The 15,392-nt window shown below is 42.0% G+C and overlaps 1 protein-coding gene across 4 annotated transcripts in view; it reads left to right on the plus strand.

Moving 5' to 3' along the window:
* anks1b (ankyrin repeat and sterile alpha motif domain containing 1B) overlaps positions 1 to 15,392 on the plus strand; it is a 152,086-nt gene that overhangs the window by 35,063 nt on the left and 101,631 nt on the right. For all 4 annotated transcript variants that reach the window (XM_029117186.2, XM_029117188.2, XM_029117189.2 and 1 more), the window contains exons 2-4: positions 1,709 to 1,789; positions 2,738 to 2,894; positions 15,051 to 15,203. In XM_029117186.2, coding sequence (XP_028973019.2) covers positions 1,709 to 1,789; positions 2,738 to 2,894; positions 15,051 to 15,203 — 391 coding nt within the window. The remainder of the gene's footprint in view (positions 1 to 1,708; positions 1,790 to 2,737; positions 2,895 to 15,050; positions 15,204 to 15,392) is intronic.

Here is a 15,392-nt window from a genome sequence, read left to right on the forward strand (position 1 = left end):
TTCTATTTAGATGTATTCCTTGCATGTCAAGGAAAATACAGCCAAGAGTGAACTTTTCAGGTCCCTATCCGCCTGTGCATTCATCCATCACTTCTTTTAGTTTTCTCCTTTGTTTTGGGGGAAATCTTACATGTAGCCACTAATTGTGGCACAAATCAAAAACAGCTCTGAGTAACTAACTTTAAGCATGGCGGAGGCTGCATCATAGAATGGGAATGGATGCCATTGGCAAAGACTGGGGACTGTTAAGCAAACACAAGATGCAGATAAGCACAGGCAAAAGAAAATAACAGCTTTTACTTGCTTCTACCCCAGACACTGGCAGCCTGCTTCTACTCCAGACACTGGCAGGGCAAGTCACCTTTCAGCAGGACAATAACCAACAAAACAAGGCCCTATCCGTTTGTAGACTTTTATGATAAATATTGCAGAATGCGGTTGTGCAGACCTTAAGAGGCTTACCCAGTAAGACTCAGAAGTAATCATTGTCCAAGGTGTTTCTAACATGTACTGGGGTGAATTCTATCTAATCAAAATATGTTAGTGATTTTTCCACTTTGAAAAACTATATTCATATAGTTAAGATTACTGATAAAACAGATATTTTTCAATCACACCCGACGAAACAATATAATACTTATGGAATACCCTATATTAAAAGGAAAATCTCACCATAGCTCACCTACTTAATGCGCTTATTAGTAATGTTTGCAATGATACATTTGTACGATAAAAATACAACAAACCTCAACACAAATATTTGTTGAAGTTCCAGTTAAACTGACTTCCTCTCTATCTGTTTGTTAGTGCAAGCATTAAAGGTGAATGAACTGTAGTTATCACATCCCTAACAAATTGGCAATAGAAAAATATGATAGTAACAATACCGAGAAGACCGATATAATAGGTACCTTTTTTAAAAAACAATAGTTATTTTTGGAATGCCCAACATTGATTATGCTGATGTGGTGTCTTCGAATAGCTTGGAAATGGCTTTGCAACCCCTTCCAGACTCTTTCTACAAAGGGCCTCTGAGGTTACCACACACCCATATTCTTAAAACCAAACCAGATCACGTTTGTAATCTTTAGGCTGGGCCCTTCCAGAGTTTGTGTGTTTTGCACCGATTTTGGTGGACCTGATTGTAGTTTGAATTGAGTCCCAGTATCCATCTGTAGCTGCTTTATTGATAGTTTGTTGATAGTATTACTAATACCTGTTGATATGTAACTGCTTGATCAGGTTAAGGTTGGATTTAGAAAGGTTGAGTCAAGCGTTAAGGTTAAGAGAAAAGTTAGGGTGACTAGATAATCAGTAGAGAATCTACAGACACTTATGGGATTCTCAAAATAACGTGAGTGTGCATTAACTTTTGCCATGTGAGATCAAATAAAATGTTGAATTGGGTTTCTTTTATCAATTAATTTGGTTGGAATTTTGCAGAAATAATGATGTGTCCGAATAGGTACAAAATTGCAATTTTTCATGGAGTGTACTTTTTCACGACTGTATGTGTTTTACATAATGATGGCTAGCTACAAATCTTTGTGTGAAATTCTGTGTGAAACAAACCTCACTGACCTAGAAATCTATCAAATGTGATAGGAACCGCGTAACGTCCCCCCCGGGGGACGTGCCCCTTTAAATTGGAAAGAACTGTTGGGGTACATGTTGCCTCACAGTGTGTCTGTCTGTCTTGTGTCTACAGCATGTGGAGAGGCTTGAATGTAAACTGTGCCGACAGTTCAGGATACACACCGCTCCATCACGCATCGCTGAATGGACACAGGTGAGTGAGTGAGGGAGGGAGGGAGGGAGGGAGGGAGGGAGGGGGGGAGTGAGTGAGTGAGTGAAGTGTGTGAACACGTGAGTGTAATGAAATGTGATTGCCCTAATCTTGGAGAGGCACACACACTCAAGCACGCACTCACGTGCACTCGAACACGCACTCTCTTTTCACACACACACTCACACACACATGCACTCACACTCCACAAATCCACTTTCCCACTGCTGGATTAGATGAGTCTGACTGTTGGCTGTTTAGCCAAACTGTCGGATTAACTTTGTGTTTTGAGGGCAATTATGTGGATTAATTCTTCAGACGAAATCCAAGAGAGAGGGAGATGGGGGAGAGGGAGACAAGGAGAGGGATGTGGGGGAGAGAGAGACTAGGAGAGGGAGGTGGGGGAGAGAGAGACTAGGAGAGGGAGGTGGGGGAGAGAGAGACTAAGAGGCAGATGGGGGAGAGAGTGAGCATGAGACAGGGGAAAGGGAGATGGGAGAGAGTGAGAGGAAGATGTGAGTGAAAGAGAGGGAGAGAAGAGCAGAAAAAACAGTCGAGACAGCTTGAGTGTAAAAAAAAAAAAAGCATGTTTCAAAGAAAAAAATGAATTCACCAACACACACTTAGAGAGTGATTTACAGTTGAGAGGGAGGAAAAGGAATTGGGAACTACCAATTTACCGTAACCTTTTAGACGACTGAGTTTGACAATATGTATTCCAAATGGCACCGTATTCCTTCTAGTGCGCCACGCAGGGTGCCATTTAGGAGACATGCCGTTTTTGCAGAAGAAGCAACAAACTACCTCTTTGATTCCTTATTCAGAGTGAAGATGCTCCAAACACAAAAGCTAGCCTTGGTGTTCATCATGTAGGCGGTTAGAGTTGCGCCCAGCATAATGACGCCGTTGACGATTTTCCATCGTCCTTTCACCCCCCCCCCTCCTCCTCAGGGATGTGGTATTGAAGCTGCTCCAGTTTGAGGCCTCCACCAACGTGGCCGATAGTAAGGGCTGCTTCCCCCTGCACCTGGCTGCCTGGCGGGGCGACGTGGACATCGTCCGCATCCTCATCCACCACGGTCCCTCGCACTGCCGCGTCAACCAACAGGTGAGGAGGGAGTGCTCGCTACCATGCTTTCTAATCTGCCTGTCACCAGCAAGGGCGGGGAGAGAGAACGACTGTTCTATACCAGAACACGTTTCTTGAATAAAAACCACGACGAAAAGTACGACATGTTGACAAACACGTCCATATCACTCTCGGTCCGTTACTTAAATGTCCTGTTTCCTTTCATGATTTTGTCCGTACAAGTCAAATGAAGAGGAGTACAGTGATTTTTTTGCCTTCTCTTTGTGACATTGTTGTGATTGATTCAACCAAATCAGCATTGCGTATCAGGACCTCAGAGGCACGGAGCGTTAGACAGCAGCACGGGAGAAAGCTAGGTCGGATTTCGGCTTATAATCAAAAGGGTTGTAATTGATCTAGTAAAAATAGCCCTCTTAATAAAGTACTGAATCGAGTCACTGTATCTACCAGATCTTTTGCCATGATTATTGTATGTTTTACCTGAGTCATTTCATTCACTTTTTAATGGTGCATCTCATTCTCATGTATAGATTTTTTTGGTTTTAATGTGTGCACAATCACAGTAGTGTTTCACTGATCAAATTCAAGCTAAGATTAACTTTCATGTATTAAGTATTAACCCCCAATTAAATCAATGTATAGGTTCACAGGTTCTTTTACCAAAAACATTTTCATAGTTACAAATCGGGGATCCTGTCATATTTCCCTGCATAGGGTGGATGTCTTGTATTTCCAGTCCCCCTAGTTGACGATGCTGAATGCCCGACACATGGACACGGTGGGAATAAAATGCGCCTTAGTAGTGACATAATGCCAAACAAAATGGACTTAACAGCAAGCACATTGGTTGACAACATTGGGGCCTAAAAGAAAACAACAATATAGAATTTTATAAGCTCAGCGGAAAATTACGTTTCTTAATCTCTCTCTGTTCATTTGAAGTTCCCTTGCCACTCAAATGTTTTTGTTTTTTTTTGCTAGCCGAGTAGGAATCAGCCAATGGAGTTAGCTGTGGAGATTTATTATTGAGCTGTACATAATTTATGGAACTGAAGTGATTCAGTAAAATGTGACAGGTTGCTCCTTTCAGAATGTTCTGAGTAGAAGTAGGGGAGACCAGGGCACAAAGTACCAACTTTAGACTTGCTTATTATAAAAACATGTCTTGAGCTGCTATTTTGATAGTCTGGATACTGTAGATGTCTCAGCTGCAATATATTTTAACCATACATGTTGATTATAATTCTACAGGAAGGAGCAGTGGGGAAATTTGAAAACTAACCTTGTAGTTCAATTGTAATGTAGTAAATGTAACGTCTTAGTAAATAAAATGTTTAATTTAGTTTAATTCAAATGTTATGAATTGAAGCTGATATTTGGATGAAAAATCCATCAATTACCATATTATTTAACATTTAGTTTTAGTACTTAAATCTAGTTTTGAGTCTAATGGGGATTGAACAACTATAATAATTGTCATTAAATATGTATATCAAAACTGTATAGCTATTAAAAAACCTATAATTATTAATATTATATCTCTCAAAAGTATTTAGCTCTTTAGATGTTATTGTATTACAACATGAAATAAAAATTAATTTAATCAAGATTAAATGAATATTGAGGTTTTGCCACTAGTCAACACAAAGTACTGAATGTCAAAGTAAAAAATAAAATCTACAAATTGTTGTAAATGAATTACAAATGTAAAACGTGTTCACCCCTTTAGTCAGTATTTGGTAGAGGAACCCTTGGCAGCAATCACAGCCATGATTCTATTTGGATGAGTCTCTACCAGCTTTGCACATTTGGAAACAGCTGTTTATACCCATTCTTCTTTGCAAAATTCCTCAAGAACTGTCAAGTTGAATGGGGACATTTCTTTTAAACTCTTTCCAAGTATTTTCAAATGGAAATGGACTTCTCTGTTTTTAAGCCACTCCAGTGTGGGGTCACTGACCTTCTGGAAGGTAAATTCTCACACATACCACATCTCTTGCAGACTCCAACAGCTTTTCTTTCAGGATTTCTCTGTACTTTGCTGCAAGTTTTCCAGGATTTCTCTGTACTCTTCACAAGTTTTCCAGGCCCTGACACATAGAAGAAGGCCCGTCACAGGATGTTGCGACCCCCATGGTTCCAAGTTAGGGATCGTGTCCTCAGAATAATGTGCCATGTTGGGTTGCTCAAAACATAGTGCTTAGCGTTCATTTTGGTCTCATCAGATCATAGAATCTTCCTGCAATGGGTTTCAAATTCTCCAATGTGCTTTCTGGCAAATTATAGACAAGATTTGATACGGGTTGTTTTCTTTCTGCCACTCTTCCATAAAGGCCACTATTGTTGCAGTATGTGCTGTTTTTCCCCAACTCAGATGTGGAAGACTGAAACTCTTTTAGAGTTGCCATGGGCCTCTTGATGGATTCCCTGACTATTGACCTTCTCGCCTGGAAACGCTGTTTTTGAGGATGACATGTTCTGTACAGATCCACAGTTGTACCATATTCTATCCATTTCTAAATAATGGACTTTACTGTGCTCTGGAGGATATTCAATGCCTTGGAAATGTTCTTCTACTGATGATTGGTAAATTTCAAGAACCTAATTCTGGATTTGCTTTGAATGTTCCTTTGTCTTCATGAGGTAATTTTTGTGAGGAATTGTACTTTGTACTCACCACATTGTACTTACCAAATATATGGTTTTATCAATTTGAAAAAGTATTCATAAGTTGAAGGAAAACCTCCTAGGCATGAATATATGCTAACTAAGTAATAGCCTATTGAGTAACAGTCTGAGTGGTTTATAATTTTAGTAATAAAGTCACTTGGTGCTTAGGTCTTCCCCACCAGTAGAGTCCACAGCGAGCATCGCTGTGCAGTATACTGTACAACAGGGAACCACTGTCATCATTCACTACCCCAAATCAGCTCCTTTTCAAAACAACTACAGCAGCATATTGATGATGTCACAATTTGTGGCCACCTTTTATGCTGAGGAGAAAACAACAGAATAAGTGGCCATTTTTCAAAAATAGTGACTAGCTCCCAGCATTTACAGTGGCAAAAATGTTCAAGTCATTATTTATTGCCGCTTTAACAAGTGTTCCTAGGCTGTTCTGCAGCTATTTTATTGCCTAACGACAGTTTGTCTCCTGAAGCCATTATACCCAATTGATTTCCTTTGATAAGTGATGCCAACAACTGTATCACATGATGAATCGTGTAACCCATCGTCTACATCACAGAGTCTGGATATGTCCCAAATTAAACCCTATTCCCTCTTTAGTGCGCTTAGAAGCAAATTTGTCATTTGTTTAGTTTTTGTACCTTTCCGCGGGAGGTCTGTACTGCTGCTGTGAGTGGGTGGCTGGTTTACCAGGGTACAGGTTGGTCACCGAATTTGTACAAATATCATTTTTTGTATTGGAAAAAAAAAACAATATTTTGGTCTATATAATGTCTAATCATTTTTATTTATTACTTAGTTCAAGATCTATTTTGAGGCATTTGTATGCTTTAATAGATAACATCAGCAAGGAAAACAGAAGGCCCTGCTGAAAGAGCAGTGGGCCACATTTTAACTTGTGCTACGTCAGAACACGCGCACCGTTGTCAGCTGGCCAATACATCCCAGTCTTTATATAATGTTTTAGAACATTGAGTATTCGGGCTTCCCATGATTTTCCAGTGATACGTTTAAAAGTATAAGCAATGTGGAAGTCCATAAAATTGCAGGACATGAGCTTAAGACTGGACATTTTCAATAAGCTTTATGCAAAATGTGTAGAATTGCAGGAAATTGGCTTAAATACAGAAAAATATTCCCTCGGCTGTGAAGATAAGGGTGTCCAATGTTCTTCTCATGGGCACGGCCCGTTGATAAGCCCCTTAGTGAAATAAAAGGAACTGTATAGTTACAAATAAGTATTTAATTATACAGCTGTGGAAAAAATGAAGAGACCACTGCACCTTTTTCTTTCCTTTCCAAAAAAGTTGAAAAGGAAGGTTTTGAGCGAGGAACAGAAGCATTCAATTGGCAGTGCTCTCATCATTTTAACCCTTCTGTTCCTCACTCGAAAACCTTCCTTTTCAACTTTTTTGGAAAGGAATTATTTCCGGAGCTTTGCATTCCGTCTGTTACCATTGGTCACGAAAAGCTATTCGGTTATATATTTTGAAGGTTTTCATCTATTATTATATATATATTTTTAAACTAATTCTACTTGGTCTATGTATGCCCCTATCACACAAGCATACACAAACACACACACACACACACACACAAACACGCACTAAAACCTTATGGGAACCCCTGTGTCGGGCCATATATATACTACAAGTCACTACACTGGCTGCACCAGGAACTCCTCTCACATTGCATCAGTCACCGAGATATAATGGCCAGCGAACAGCACACTTATCATCCAGGCTGCCGGCGCCGGGACATTCTCTACACCAGACTGATAGGACAGGGGCCACACACACCATCACTGGTGTCAGAGAGTTGGCCGGGGGAACGGATGGCCGTGTCTCTGTTTACTACACGTTTATTGAGGAATCGGTAGGAGCCTGCAGTAAAATTTCACAGCTGTTTGGTTTTTAGGATGCAGGGGGAAAAAAAGAGGGAGGGGGAGGAGGATGGGTGCAACAGCAATAAAGAACAAGCTGGAGAATGGAGAGGTGAGGAGGGAGAGAGGGAAGCTGGGGATAGAGATTGGTTGAGGCGAGAGAGGGGAGTGAGAGTAAGAGCATGCAAAAGAGATTTCTCTTTAAAAAAAAACTCTAACCTGCAGGGCACCATGTTCACAACCCTGACTGACCTGAAGAAGAAAACAGCCTAAGAGGCCTGTCACTTCTATCAGTCAGTCGCTCCATGATCCTGCAATTGCAGATTTTGTTTAGCCAAATCAACAGTTCCCGGCATTTAATACAGGGGGGGGGGGCATATTTGCCCATTCACCACACTATTTCCACATAAAACAGTCCAATTATTGTGGCATAATACTGACTGGGCTTGCAATTTACCATGAAAAATTATGATGATGAATGCTGCTATGAAAACACAACATCTGAATGTATCATCCCAATGGGGCCTATTAGAGAGGGGCTGAAGGGGTGTTACTGGGTGTGATTGGTTGGTTGCATGCATAGCCTATAATTTACTACTGGGCCAATGTTTTCAGACGAACACACAAAAACCCACCTGTATGAGTGTGTCATTCCAAATATTGTTGATGTAAACTGAAGCAGAATAGACACTGCAATTTGTTTGTTACTTTTCTTCTTTGGCAGATAAAAATAAACTAAAGGCAAACAGCTGTTCTGCTGGCTTTCTCCTGGGCAGCTCCTTTGTGTGGTGTTGACTGCTTCCTTAAATGTAAGACACAGTGTCCATGTGGCCTTGGTAATGGTATCAAGTGTGAAACTGGATTCAGATAAAGTGCTGTATGTCGGAATGGGCATGACCCGGACCAGAAGACATTCCTTCATGGACCAGTGGTGGTCCCTGTGCCCAGGATTGAGAAACACTAGACTCAAGACTGAGTTGCCAGGCCCTCAAGACTGAGTTGCCAGGCCCTCAAGACTGAGTTGCCAGGCCCTCAAGACTGAGTTGCCAGGCCCTCAAGACTGAGTTGCCAGGCCCTCAAGACTGAGTTGCCAGGCCCTCAAGACTGAGTTGCCAGGCCCTCAAGACTGAGTTGCCAGGCCCTCAAGACTGAGTTTCCAGGCCCTCAAGACTGAGTTGCCAGGCCCTCAAGACTGAGTTGCCAGGCCCTCAAGACTGAGTTGCCAGGCCCTCAAGACTGAGTTGCCAGGCCCTCAAGACAACTAGTTCCTTCTAAACTGCAGAAAGGAATGTTTTCTTTTCCGGCAGCAGGGTGAAGGAAAGGTATCACTATTCCCACTCTCTCCCTTCCCTCCTGATTCACTTTTTTTTTAACAGCAGTGTTTGAATGGTCAGACTTTCACCAGGTGCAACACTGCTCTCCCTGTGAGCCATGACATTGGTTCGAGGTCATGAATGGGAGCTGAGATCCCTGCATGTGGTGTGTGTGTGTGTGTGTGTTGATGGTGTTCATGCCTGTCTCTAAATGGAGCCATATGCTTCCTGGCAGATTTCCCTTCGGAATACAGGGAATGTGTAAAAGTTCCCACTGTGTTACAACATACGTGGGCACATCTGTGCATGTGTGCGTGCATGTGTGTGTGCGTGCATGTGTGTGTGGATGTTTGCGAGACTCCTGATCTCTTTCTGTTCAAGAGCAACGGTAATGCTAGATATTGGCTGTTGGAATTCTGTTGTATGCATAATGGTCTACAGAGAGTTCATCCTTGCTTGTTGGTGTCTTTGTTAGAAGACTGGATATCACTTTTTACTCTGTGTGTGTGTGTGTGTGTGTGTGTGTGTGTGTGTGTGTGTGTGTGTGTGTGTGTGTGTGTGTGTGTGTGTGTGTGTGTGTGTGTGTGTGTGTGTGTGTGTGTGTGTGTGTGTGTGTGTGTGTGTGTGTGTGTGTGTGTGTGTGTGTGTGTGTGTGTGTGTGTGTGTGTGTGTGTGTGTGTGTGTGTGTGTGTGTGTGTGTGTGTGTGTGTGTGTGTGTGTGTGTAAGATCAGTCTTCTCCCAGTACTTACGCCAGAAAGTGTGAGAGATGGGTCAATTGGCTTTGAAGTGTGAGCCACCAGAGAGCTACACTCTCCATCTTCTCACTTCTCTTTGTTCCCCCTGGTTCCTCTCCCACCCCCACAGCCTTGCCTCTTACAGTATCTTATTTCTCTCAGCATCAGTCCATCATCTGTCCATGCTGGCTTTTGAAATGTTTCATGTTCTTCTAGGTGGACTCTTCCGGACAGTTTCCGCTACAACTAAGTGTTAAATAGCACATGGCTTAACTACTCCTCTGTTTTTATTTGGTTTTATGTATCCCTCTTTTGTCATTATCTGAAATGTAATGTTGCAATGTGATGTTTCGGATTCTACCTTTAACCCGTGTGTTGTCAGTCTTTGTCTCCCTATCCAAACCCCTCTCCTTTCAGCTCAGACTGGGGTATGTAGCGAACGACAGAGTAGCTGAAGAATTCAGAGTGATCCGTCAGGCTACTTCCCCCCTCCATTTTATCACAGCTTTCAAGTCCTTTATATTTTTCCTCTCTTATACACCCACTCCACTTTAGCACCTTATCTCATTTGTTTACCTAGCCACACAGGTCAATGGTTACAAAGTGGCTGTTCACAAACACTGCAATCTGGTTTCATCTGAAACTACAAGTTAAACGCTGTAAATCATTTTTGTATATACAGTACCAGTAAAAAGTTTGGGTACCTACTCATTCAAGGGTATTTCTATAATTTTACTATTTTCCACATTGTAGAATAATAATAAAGACATCAAAACTATGAAATAACACATACGCAATCATGTAGTAGGGTTCAAAACACTAATCAAAATAGATTTATATTTTATATTTTTCAAAGGGACTCCCTTTGCCTTAAAGTTTTGCACACACTCCCTGCATTTTCTCAACCAGCTTCTTGAGTTAGTCACCTGGAATGCTTTACCAACAGTCTTGAAGGAGTTCCCACATATGTTGAGCACTTGTTGGCTGCTTTTCCTTCACTCTGGGGTCCAACTCATCCCAAAACATCTCAATTAGATTGAGTTTCGGTGATTGTGGAGGCCAGGTCATCTGATGCAGCACTCAATCCCTCATTGCCCTTTCAAAATCTAGAGGTGTTTTGGGTCATTGTACTATTGAAAACAAATGATAGTCTCCCAAACGCAAACCAGATGGGATGGAGACTGCAGAATTATGTGGTAGCCATGCTGTTTGAGTGTACCTTGAATTCTAATTGAATCACAGATAGTGTCACCAGCAAAGTACCCCCACACCATCACAACTCCTCCTCCTTGCTTCAAAGTTGGAACCACGTGCGGAGATCATACGTTCACCCACTCTGCATCTCACAAAGACACAACGGTTGGAACCAAAAATCTCAAATTTGGACTAATAAGACCAAAGGACAGATTTACAGGGGTCTAATGTCCATTTCTCATGTTTCTTAGCTAAGGGAAGCCTCTTGGTGTTCTTCATTAGTGGTTTATTTGCAGCAATTTCACCATAAAGACCTGATTCACACAGTCTCCTCTGAACAGTTGATGTTGAGATGTCTCTGCTACTTGAACTCTGTGAAGCACTTACTTTGGCTGCAATTAAATGCAATTAATTGCCTATTTCTGAGGCTGGTAACTCTACTGAACTTATTCTCTGCAGTGGCGGTAACTCTGGGTCTTCCTTTCCTGTGGCGGTCCTCATAAGAGCCAGTTTCATTATAGCGCTTAGTTTTTTTTTGGTTTCTTTTTTTACTACATTTTAAGAAACTTTCAAAGTTCTTGAAATGTTCTGGATTGATTGACCTTTGTGTCTTGATGGGCTGTTGATTCTCTTTGCTTATTTGAGCTTTTCTTGCCATAATAATACTACTGACATAATGATGGTCCTGTGCATATATACCCAATCTTATCACAATACCCATGATTTGCTCAAATGCTTTAAGGAAATAAATTCCACAAATGAACTTTTAACAAGGCACACATGTTAATTGAAATGCGTTCCTGGTTGACTACCTTATGAAGTTGTTTGAGAAAATGCCAAGTGTGTAAAGTGGTTTTCAAGGCAGACTATGACTGTTTTGATTAATTTTCAATATGAAATGTATTTTGATCACCTTTTTGGTTGCAAAATGATTCTAATTGTGTTATTTCATTCTTTTGATGTACAAAATAGTAAAACTAAAGAAATACTCTTGAATGACTAGGAGTGTCCAAACTTTTGAATAGTAGGGTACATACTGTATATTACCCTAAATCCCATTCTCAACTCCAAGCCTTTACGCCTAACCCAATAGTACCTAAACCCAAAATGAACCACAATTCTAACATTATGCCCAAGTGTAAGTTCTTTCCTAAATGCAACTTCTGAGCCGGAAAATCGCATTTCCCCAGTGGGCCCTGTTACTGTAAATTTAATTAACAATTTCACTGTTATTTAACCAGCCAATTTGATTAAGAAGCAGTTCTTATTTACAGCAACAACCTGGGGGAAGGTTACTGTGGGAGGAGGAGCAATTAGGGTTAACTGTCTGGCTCAGAGACAGGATGACATAGTGGCCAGAAACACCTTGTGGGGACCTATTTTTCCTTTTTTGTTGTGGGACCAGGAACAATTGATAGACCCCCCCCCCCACCACCCCACACACACACACACACAAACACACACACATCACAATATACACTTTTTATCTTCCATTCTCTCATTTTAACTCCATCCTTGCAAGTTCCAGAGATTCAACCATCTTTCCCAATACACTATTATCTTTCTGTCTTGCTGTGATAATTTACCCATTTATTTATAGCAAAAATCTATGCCGTGTATTTAGTCATTTGTAGTTTGAGTAGAAGAGCATCGGTATTGTGTGTGTGTGTGTGTGTGTGTGTGGAGAAGCTTGTGATGGAGAGTATTCTCTGTGTGACTGTGTAAGTGTGTGTGGGTGTATACGCCCATGTGACATACACCTGTGGTGAAAACAAACGAGCACAATTGTTTATGATCATTGACTGTACCTACAAGTGCTATAAAAAGCCTGGTGTAGTACATCCATTCATCCTAAGATCCATTGCTAGTTGAAACAGAATATCAATAAGCTGCAGATATCAGTACTGGTGTATTAGCAGGTTGCTTTTGCTTAGCGCTCATTCAGTGGTAATGCTGGTTGATATTAGTAAGCTGTCAGAGCTACTTAATGGAAATATATTGGCTTCCTCTCATAAAAACATGGTGAGGATTCCCTGTCTCTGTCCTCCATTTCCTTCCTGCATCTAAAATACACACAGTTCTGTTCTGGAAGGTTCCTCTACAGCTGGGGGTGGAAGGGGATAGAAAGGTGACTTGAGTGATTTAATTGGAACGTGAGGTGCAGTGTTGGAGCATACTTTAGCATCATATGTGTATGTGTGTGTCTATTCTTCTTCATTCATCTCTCTCTCTCTCACTCTCTCACTCTCAAATTCAACTTTATTATGACAGTTATTACAACCGTATTGCCAAAGTTAGAAGTACAGTAGGAAGGAGTCTACACGGTAGCAGCACCATTTAAGGTCACATCAACAATAACCAGCATTGTCAGAAATATTCAGCAATAACAAAATGCTCAGAGTGAACAATAGGTACAAATAACAGTCATATAAACACTAAGAGCAGAGATGACCACCATCATAAAGAAAGACCTAGCAACAGCTAAAATGTTGAGCTGAACAGTAACAATGAAGTGAGAATTCGTAAATAATGAATAAAATGTAATAGTTCACGGCAGGTCACAGGTTATCCCTTATTTTGTGGCACTCTCTGAGGAAGCGTCCAGCTAGGGGGGCTGTGTGTCCCTCATTGGACAGCACGGTGAATGATGGCACTAGTGTTTCAAATTTATTAAAGAAATGCTGTCTGGTTTTTGTGTAATGTTGGCAGTGTAGAAATGCTGTCTGGTTTTTGTGTAATGTTGGCAGTGTAGAAATGCTGTCTGGTTTTTGTGTAATGTTGGCAGTGTAGTAGAAAGTGCATCTCTGTCTCCACTTTACCTTGATCTGTCTCTGCTTTATATCTTTGACAGTAAAAAGATATTTAGCCAATTCATAGTCTCTGTTTAGGGCCTGATACCAGCTTAGTCTGTTTTGTGTTTTGGTTTGATTGTTCCAATGTTCCAGATAGGCCTTTTTGGTTTGTTTAACAATTTGGTTCACTCTGATTTGTGATTGTGAAGCAGTGCTGATCTGAGATGGAACGATGTTAGGTGTTGGTTAGTAAGTCTCATGACCAGCTGACTGAAAGGACTCTTTTTGGGGTTCAGTTCTTGGGTTTGCAGTGCTTCAAATTGCAGTGTATCTTGGGGACTTGATTTAAGATGCATCCAAAATTTTAGTGTTCTTTTCTTGATGTTTATTATTAAAGGATAGCGGCCTAATTCTGCCCTGCATGCATTGGTGGGTGTTCTTCTGTATATTCAAAATAGTTCTGCAGAATTCAGCATGTAGGACCTCTATTGGATGCTATCTCTCTATCTCCCACAGACTCTCCCCCTTTCCATCTCCCTGCCTCTTTCTCCATTAAGTCTTCCTCTATCTCCCCATCTTTCGTTTTCTCTCACTGTCTCTCACTCTCCCTCCACTGTATTGCAGAGCAGTAAGGAAGAGATGGGATGGAAGATGAGGATGAAGGGAATACTGAGGGAAATGGGAAAGCACATGTGTGGGTTTGTGTGTGTATGAAGAAAATATTTCAAGTTTTCAGAGCCAACAGGCAAGAGGGGAGCAGCCGTGAAAATGTGTGTGTGTGAGATACTGTGTGTAATATTATTTTATGTTTGTTACCCTGTGTGGCCCTGTTACCCTGTGTGGCCCTGTTACCCTGTGTGGCCCTGTTACCCTGTGTGGCCCTGTTACCCTGTGTGGCCCTGTTACCCTGTGTGGCCCTGTTACCCTGTGTGGCCCTGTTACCCTGTGTGGCCCTGTTTCCCTGTGTGGCCCTGTTTCCCTGTGTGGCCCTGTTTCCCTGTGTGGCCCGGTTTCCCTGTGTGGCCCGGTTTCCCTGTGTGGCCCTGTTACACTGTATTCTGCTGTTACCTGGGTTACCAGTGATGCAGGTAAGTTGAACATCCTCTATATTCCAACTGTTACCATGTCTTTTGATACACTGGATGGGCCACATTTTTACCCGATTACGAAATTACCATTCATATATTTTACCAGGTTACGAAATTACCATTCACATGTTTTACCATGTTACGAAATTACCATTCACATGTTTTACCATGTTATGAAAGTATTAGCATGTTGCCTGAGGTTTTCCTGATCATGTGACCTGCCAAGGGCGTTGTGTGGTACTGACTCTGGAGAGACAGCAGGGGGGGATAGAAGGCTATTATGGACAGTTGTTGGCCGTTGAACTGGAGAGCTGTAGCCCTGGAGAACCCAGAGTCCTCTGGCAAACTCTGCGCTGCTTTGGTGTTTGACGAAACTATGGAAGCAGCCAGGACAAGGGCAAACAGTCCGAGGGGTCCATATGGTTGATTTAACCATTTGAAGCGTGGTTAGTTTACCCGGTCATTTCCCCTGTGTGACGCAGAACCATGAGAGGGAGACAGCGCTGCACTGTGCCGCCCAGTACGGCCATTCTGAGGTGGTGTCAGTGCTACTGCAGGAACTGACCGACCCCACCATGAGGAACAGCCGGAACGAGACGCCCCTGGACCTGGCTGCGCTTTATGGAAGACTACAGGTGAGGATGAACCGCCCCTTCGAGTGGGGTTCCTCTGTAGGTTTCTTCCTTCCAGAGTTTCCTTCCGGGCCATTTGCACCCGGGCTGCTGCTTCAACGGCGCCCCGGACAACCTGACCACCAGGATCTGTGCCTCTGCGGAATCACAGCGAATTGCAACGCGGACGGTGCTCCCGACCTTCAGTACAAC

Source organism: Esox lucius, chromosome 23 (genome assembly GCF_011004845.1).
Source record: "Esox lucius isolate fEsoLuc1 chromosome 23, fEsoLuc1.pri, whole genome shotgun sequence".
Taxonomy (NCBI): Eukaryota; Metazoa; Chordata; class Actinopteri; order Esociformes; family Esocidae; genus Esox; species Esox lucius.